The 7,473-nt window shown below is 43.4% G+C and overlaps 1 protein-coding gene across 1 annotated transcript; it reads right to left on the bottom strand.

The window, feature by feature from the left end:
- Window positions 1-4,426: 4,426 nt before the first annotated feature.
- GPR12 (G protein-coupled receptor 12) lies at window positions 4,427-7,005 on the bottom strand. The gene is made up of 2 exons (XM_054577064.1): window positions 6,943-7,005; window positions 4,427-6,240 (listed from the first exon to the last, which is right to left on the bottom strand). Exon 2 carries the CDS (start codon window positions 6,223-6,225, stop codon window positions 5,218-5,220), a length of 1,008 nt encoding a protein of 335 aa, XP_054433039.1. The 5' UTR covers window positions 6,226-6,240; window positions 6,943-7,005; the 3' UTR covers window positions 4,427-5,217.
- Window positions 7,006-7,473: the final 468 nt, after the last annotated feature.

Below are 7,473 nucleotides of genomic sequence, written 5' to 3'. Positions count from 1 at the left end.
TCTATAGTCTCCAAGAATAAATATTCTCATAGTTCCAAAAGGTTCTGGAAGAAGTAAGTATATAGTCGGTCCAGAACCAATTTTCCCTTAGGCTTTAGCTTTGCAGCCATGACGTCTGCTGAAGGGAGGCCAGCCTCCATCCTGTGTGAGAGGTTTACACTTTCCTCAACCCAAAAAAGAGCCCCATAGATTCCAAAAGTCTGGTGAGAAACACAAACCCACGCCTTTGAGAGAATGCCAATAAGATGTTCTTTTACCTTTTCAAATTTTCAGATAGTCAAATACCAGGGAAATCCAGGCCCTCGTAGATGTTTTCATTTCTGCTCCAATCTTATTTTCAGTTGAAAGCTGGTACTTAATGTTACTATTTGAATTTTTATGATTGAAAATGTCCTAGATTTCTTCTGTAATTTCTTCTGTATATTTTGTACCACGGAGATATTTGTTATATTTTAAATTCACTTTACCTATGTACTTTGACATACTTCTATTGGAAAAAAAATATTCTCATCTCCTTGGGCAGAAAAGACTCATAGTGGATGTAATGACCATTGTAACTATTATCAATAGTACTTTGATGCTAAAAAGTCACAAAAGATCACAGATAAATTTCAAACCCAAGGTGAGATATTTTAAAATTTCTCTGATGTACCTGGCTGGAAAAAGGTTGCTTTAGGATTAATTCAGTTGAATTTTAGAACATAGAGACCAAAATTTTTCATCTCAATTATCTCAAGACATTTATGCAAACACTTGCAGCTTCCCAAATACAAACCACATGCATCACAGAGCAAATGCTCCTTTTTGATAAAATGAAACCTTTGTTTCTAGGTATGCTCCCAGAGGCATGTAGAAACATGCACACATATTTATTCATATATACATACATATACCTATTTATATATAGACATATAAACTTTATCAGAGAATTGCCTTAGGATAATGGTAAGTAGGATTTTTTAAAAAAGATTTTTTAAAAAATTTTTTTAGAGAGAGGGGAAAGGAAGGAGGGAGAAAGAAGGGAAGAGAAACATCAATGTGTGGTTGGTTGTCTCTCACGTGTCCCCCAACGGGGGGACCTGGCCCAAAACCCAGGCACATTCCCTGTCTGGGAATGGAAGCAGTAACACTTTGGTTCTCAGGCCAGCACTCCATCCACTGAGCCACACCAGCCAGGGAGGTAATTAGGATTTTAAAAAGTGAGAACATAAGCATAGAATAAACATATTTACATATCTTTACTATTAGATACTAGGAATTCTAGGAAAAGTTCAAAGTTCATATTTGCAGAATAGAGACGAATTATCTGTGTATTAATCTAAATATATCAATGAAAAATATATATTTGCATGTTTTAAAAGATTTAGAGTGATAAAGGTGTGGCAGTCATCCTTGTGCTAACTTACCAGAGGTTGTCTGCAGGCCACCTCTGCCAGCAGCCCCCCTGGGAGCTGGTGAGAAGAGCAGCAACGCTCCCGACCTATTGAAGCAGAATCTGCATTTTGACGAGATCGTTAGGTGACAGGCATGCCCTTTCAATATTTAAAATTCAAGGATCTCTAGTCAAAATCATCGACATTTTTTTCTGCAGTGTTTGTTAACGGACAACAGATCTGTCTGCTAATCCAAACCATGTTTTTACTTCTTTGACGTATATAAACTACTTTTGATTTTAAAAGTTCTAACCAGATTTGAGGGTTCCAATTAGATATCAAAACCATCCAATAATCAGTAACATGTTTAAAGGGGACAAGAAAGCAGTCTGTCTCTTTATTATACCAGGCATATAATCAAAGTAGAGATGTAGGCATTGGTTAATATATTATCATTTATTTAATATGTAATTTAAATTTGATATGCTATTAAGTTATCTCAATTTTATGTTACCATGAAATAGGTCGATCATTATTTTAATAATGGATGAGCATTTCTTTAAGAAAAAAGCTTAAGAAGTCTCCAAGATATTTTATTGGCACTACACATCTTTATTTCTCATCTTTTCATTTAAACTTGTTTAAATCCTGCTTTATATTCTGGGGACTCTAAGACCATTCATGCTCACCAAGTCAGTTGAGGAATTCTCGCCTCCTGAACTTAGCTTCCAGGAAAGAAGGTGCTCTGCTCCTCCCCCTCCCCCAACTCTGCCTCCAGGTACCAGGGAGGAAGATGGCCCCCTTTACAATGAAGAAACAAACTTGACTGATACAAAGAAATAGTTACAAGGATATAGCCACAACCTGGATAGCGAGCCTCAGCTAAGGATTTAGGTATAGTAACTGAATTGTCCAAGATAACTGTTTCTACTGGAAATAACAGAAATTCCTTGCTAGCTGAAAGTTTTGATCACAGGAAGTAAGAGTGCCTGCTACCTCAGGACTGTTGGAAATATGACTGTTTTACATGATGTATTTAGTTTTGTTGTAAAGTTAATGTTATTGAAGCTATATATGTATACAGAGGTATACACACATATCTACCTATATATATCTATATATCAAGACATGTGCACATTTCTTACTAATTAACCTCACAGAAACAAAGAAGCTTTGTAGGAAACCACATGAACTTCAAAAAAACCTTCACAATTTAAATATGTTATAGTTGAATTTGAAAAATCTTAGCTGAAATCAGCTGTTTCAAAAACAGGGGTAAAAAGCAATCATTCAACTAGTATTCATAAGATCATCACATACCGATGCATGTGTATGATATAGAGTTTAAAATAATAAATGGAGGGAAAATCACTATAGTTAAGAGTGCCTTCACCTATTCGCACTGAAATACTGCATTGTGCCTCTGGGGACTGGCCTTGGCTCCAAAGAGGGGAAATGCTTAGTGCAGAAAAGGATGTTAAAAACAGACTTTTTGTACACAGGACCACACTGATAGCCACATCACATGTGATAATAAGCAGCTTTATACCTTAATTGTAGGACTAAAAGGTACTGAGGATAATGTGTTATAAATCAAGAGGGAGTAAGGCAGCAGTGCCGAAAGGAGGCAGGTATAGACATTTGAAAACCTCGGTTCACATCCTGGCTCTTCCCTTGTAGCTGTGGCCTCAAACATGTTTCTTAGCCGTGCTTAGCCTTAGTTGTCTTGCCTGTAATAGTGTGTATTGTGAAGACAGTAACACAGCAGGTAAAACACCCAGCAGGGGGGCCTGACCCTCAGCATGTGGTGAAAAGCAGCATATATATTATTATGATAATTCTAATTGAGAGACCCACCATTTCTACAAAAACATCATTTATTGCTTTCAAAGCTCCTTATGAATATTTCCCTTCCCATGACTTACCTTAATTATTTCTAGCATGGAGATGCTATTAACTTTAAGTGATTAGAAACAGGCTAATCATAATCAATCTATCAACTCAATCACATGTTGAAGAAATCTTTTAAATGGCATCAGCTTGATTAGATTGATCATAAGGTAATATGCATTGAAAATCCCCTCCCATTTCTGAAATATTTTAACCTTTCTCCTGCTTCTACCAGTAGCCTAAGGGAGGAGACACAGGTTCAAGAGAGGATTTATCCATCATTGTGCTACATAAGAGGGGGCTTTGGAGATATGGCATCCGCATGGGGATAGCCAAAAGGAGCCTGCAACCACCATGGGCGGAACACGGGGGACACACCTATTAGGTTATTTACCGCAAATGGTTCTCGAGGGACCCTTATACTGGTCTCACCATTTGAAAGGGCTAAACTGACGTGCTGTACAGAAATTCTCCCACTGGTTGTGTAGATACAGCTGTGAATCCGCTGCCTGTGGAAGGAAGGTGTCTGTATCCAGACCATCTTCCTGCACTAATGGAAATGCTGCTCAGACACAATGATTTTACAATAAGTTTAATATCAGTTTTCCTGTGTAATTTCCTCATGAAACTTTTGTTCTCTGAAAACAGGCAATATGGTTTTTATTGCATTTAAATTGTTCTTTTGGTGAAAAGAAGGAAAAGAAGTTCATATTTAACTTTTTATGAACAGCCACTGGTGAACTTACATGATATATCACAGTCAGGTATGGGTGTTATGCACTCACAAACAAATTAATCATTAAACTAGGAGACCACCTGTTCAAATGCATTTTATACCACTGACAATATAAACCAGAGATACTTGGTTTACAATATTTAATTCTATTTGTCTCAGTCAAGAATAGCTATTAATGCATTCTTAGATAAAGATAGAAAAAGTCATGTTTTTCATATTTTGTGATAGCTTTACATTGATTTCTTTTTCCGAATATACTGAAATAAATTTAATCTACTTTTAAGAGATGTTATTCATTTTTTTTCTTTTGTTTCCTGAAAACAATCAGATTGTAGCTTAAGAAACTACAGGGGTGAATCTAATGAATCCTACTTGACAGGTAAATCAAAACCAATTTTGTAATTCACTTTAAAAGGACATATTAAAAACCTATGTTGAAAAAAAACCCACTTGATTTTGGTACATGGCAACATTAGAAACTAGTGGGCTAGCTAACACAGGCAACCATGCAGAAAGACTTACAACAGTCATAGAAATATCAGAGTAATTCTTGTCAAAAGTAATAGCTGAAAGTAAAAAAAGTATGAATAAGAATGGGTTCTTAGTTTCAGTGTTGGTAACTTATTACTGAGTTCATCTTAACAAAATCAAGTCCCTTCCAAACATAAACATCTAAAATATTTTCATTGGCTTGAAAGAGATTGTATTCTATTCGATACATGCAGCATTAAAAATCTACCTTGACATTTAGAAAAAGAAAAAGCCTGGGAAAAGTAACTTCATTTTCCTCAATAACTCAGTTTTATTTTAAAGTCCAGGTTAAAAAAGTTGGGACCAGTTTACATTTTTATAACATCATGGCTATGTTATATCCCTTCCTTTCTGAGCCACCACCAACCCTCCAAACAAAATATAAAATAAAAACCTTGCCTCCAGATAAAATATAAAACAAACGCCCCACTCCCAAACAAAACAAAACAAAATGTTGAGCAAAGAACTCAATGATATTTTTAAAAGGGTGAAAACACTGGTAACATTATTTTCATTTCAATTACTTAACTCATGGGACTGAAAGCTTCACAAATGCTAAGGGTGCCTGTGGCTCCAAAGAGAATCCAGTATAAAGAATTTAAAGAAAGCATCTCAACCATTGGCCGGGCAGTGGAAGTGCTTGGTAAACGCAGCACTGGGTGCGCAGTAGCCTGCAAGTGGAAGGCTCTACACATCGCTGGGTGACCGTGCTCGCTGGGAGAGGCTGGATGGGATGCAGCCACAACAAACGAGGCAGAGGGCTTTCTGGATCTCTTGGTTTCTGAAAGCATATATGACAGGGTTGATGATAGAATTGTAGGTGGCAGGCAGGAGGGTGGCGTAGGTGTAGATGGAGGGATAGGTGTAATCAGCTATCAAGGAATAGAGGGTGAAAGGCATCCAGCAAGCAGCAAATGTCCCCAGGATGATGGCCAGGGTGGAGACCCCTTTCCGGGTGGTCACGTAGTGTGAGGTGGCCAGGAAATGATGTTGCAGGGCTATCTGGTGGGCGTGCCTCATGACGATCTTACAGATCTGGATGTAGAGCTGAAGCATGAGTGCAAACATGAACAGGAAGGAGATGGAAAGGATGGCCGTGTTGTTCTTGGTGAGAGGTCTGACCACGCTGCAGGTGGACTCGTCTCTGAGGCAGTTCCAGCCCAGGATGGGCAGCAGTCCCAGGCAGATGGAGGTCCCCCAGAGCATGATAAGCATGACATAGGTAAAAGTGACTGTCCTCTCCGAATGGTATGTCAAAGCATAATACAGGGAGAGGTAGCGGTCAACGGTGATGGCCAGCAAGCTGCAGACAGAGGCAGAAAAAGAGGCCACAATGAGTCCAATCGTGACCAGCTTGGTGGCTTCTGACTGGAGCAGGTAGGCGAAAACAAAATTGATGATGAGTCCAATGCCGGCCAGCAGGTCTGCAAGAGCCAGGCTGCCTATCAGCAGGAACATGGGTGCTCGCAGGCTGGGGTTATGGAAGATGATAAGGACCACGATGGCATTTTCACAGGAGATGAGAGTTCCTGAGGTACACAAGACAATGTCCCAGGGGTTGACAACGAGCCCTGGCTCTGGCTCTACAACGGGAACCTGGGAGGAGACAGCAGCCGAGACGTTCTCCGTGGCAGCACCGGCATCTAAGTAATCCCGAAGCAAGCCGCTGAAATTGACCTTCGGGTCTCCGTTCATTTTAACCCCTGTCCTCTTCAACGAAAAGACAGTTTTTTAATGGAAAGGTACATCAGGGGGACAGTCCAACATCATGCAAAACTATACGAATGAAAGCCAGCCCCTCTTCAAATACTGCTATCAAATGCCACAGGCTTCGTGAATTAGAAACTGTTATGAAATAAAACAAAAGCCAAAGTCTCCGTGGTCTAAAACCCATTACAAAAAATGCCATGTGGCTTTGGGGAAAACACAGGAAAGGACTTCAAAACAGTGGCGAGTGAGGCAGGCCCACGGGGACGGCGCGGTCTGTTTGCTCAAGTGCGGGGATACACACTCCAACATCCCGTCCCGCACGCCGGGAACGGACCGCTGTTTGACATCTGGCTGCTGGAGCACAGCACGCCGCAGCCGGGAGTCGCGAACCGCCGCCATCCCCGGTGGAATATTTAAATCACTCGTTTCTATCGAGCGCCCATCCCCTAAAAAAAAAATCCCCGGCGCGCGTGCACACACTCATCCACACCCCCAGCCAGAACAAAGAGGGGTCTGGACTTCCCCCGTGTGCACAAAAGGCGGGTGGGTGCAAGACAGGCAGGCAGACAGACAGACAGACAGACTGATGCTCAGACACTGCCGCCGCTCCCCTGGCGGCGGGGACGGGCGGCGGATGCGAGGGGAATAGACACGGCGCCGGGACCCGCGGCCCACGGAGGCGGGGGTCATCGAGGGGGTCACCTTGGCGCTCGCAGGCCGAGGGGGCTCCTCCGGTGCGTCCGAAGCGCGCAGCAAATCGTGTCGCAGGTGGGCGCCAAGGCCCGTGGCGGCGGCAGCGAGGGGCTGTAGCCGCGCGGGAGGGGCTGGAGGCCGGGGGCGCGCTCGGCGCCAGGTGAGCGGCGGGCGCCAGGTGAGCGGCGGGCTGGGCTGGAGCGCCCGGCTCTGCCCGCCCGCCCGCCGGGTTCGCACGCTCCCCGCATGCGCGCGCGCTCGGCCCCACGCCCGCCCCGCTCGCTCCCGCACAGGGTTGCGGCGCTCGCACCCACAGGTCGGGGCTGCAAGGGTACGCGGGCGAAGGGGTGTTCCCCGGGCCGTGAAAGCCCTGCACCGCCCTCGGGGAGTGGGAGAACCTGGAGGCCGAGAAATGCACCGTCACGCATGCTGCCCGCCGCCCCGCATTCCAGCCCCGCTGGCGGTCCAGCGCTTGCACGCACCGGCAGGCGGCCAGGGAGCGCTGCCTGGGAGCCCCGTGACCTACTTCGTTCCTGAGAG

Source organism: Pteronotus mesoamericanus, unplaced genomic scaffold (assembly GCF_021234165.1).
Source record: "Pteronotus mesoamericanus isolate MK-2021 breed Mesoamerican mustached bat unplaced genomic scaffold, CSHL_Meso_final contig_41, whole genome shotgun sequence".
Classification (NCBI taxonomy): domain Eukaryota; kingdom Metazoa; phylum Chordata; class Mammalia; order Chiroptera; family Mormoopidae; genus Pteronotus; species Pteronotus mesoamericanus.
The sequence above is the reverse complement of the archived record's forward strand: the minus strand, read 5'-3'. Positions and strand labels throughout refer to the sequence as shown.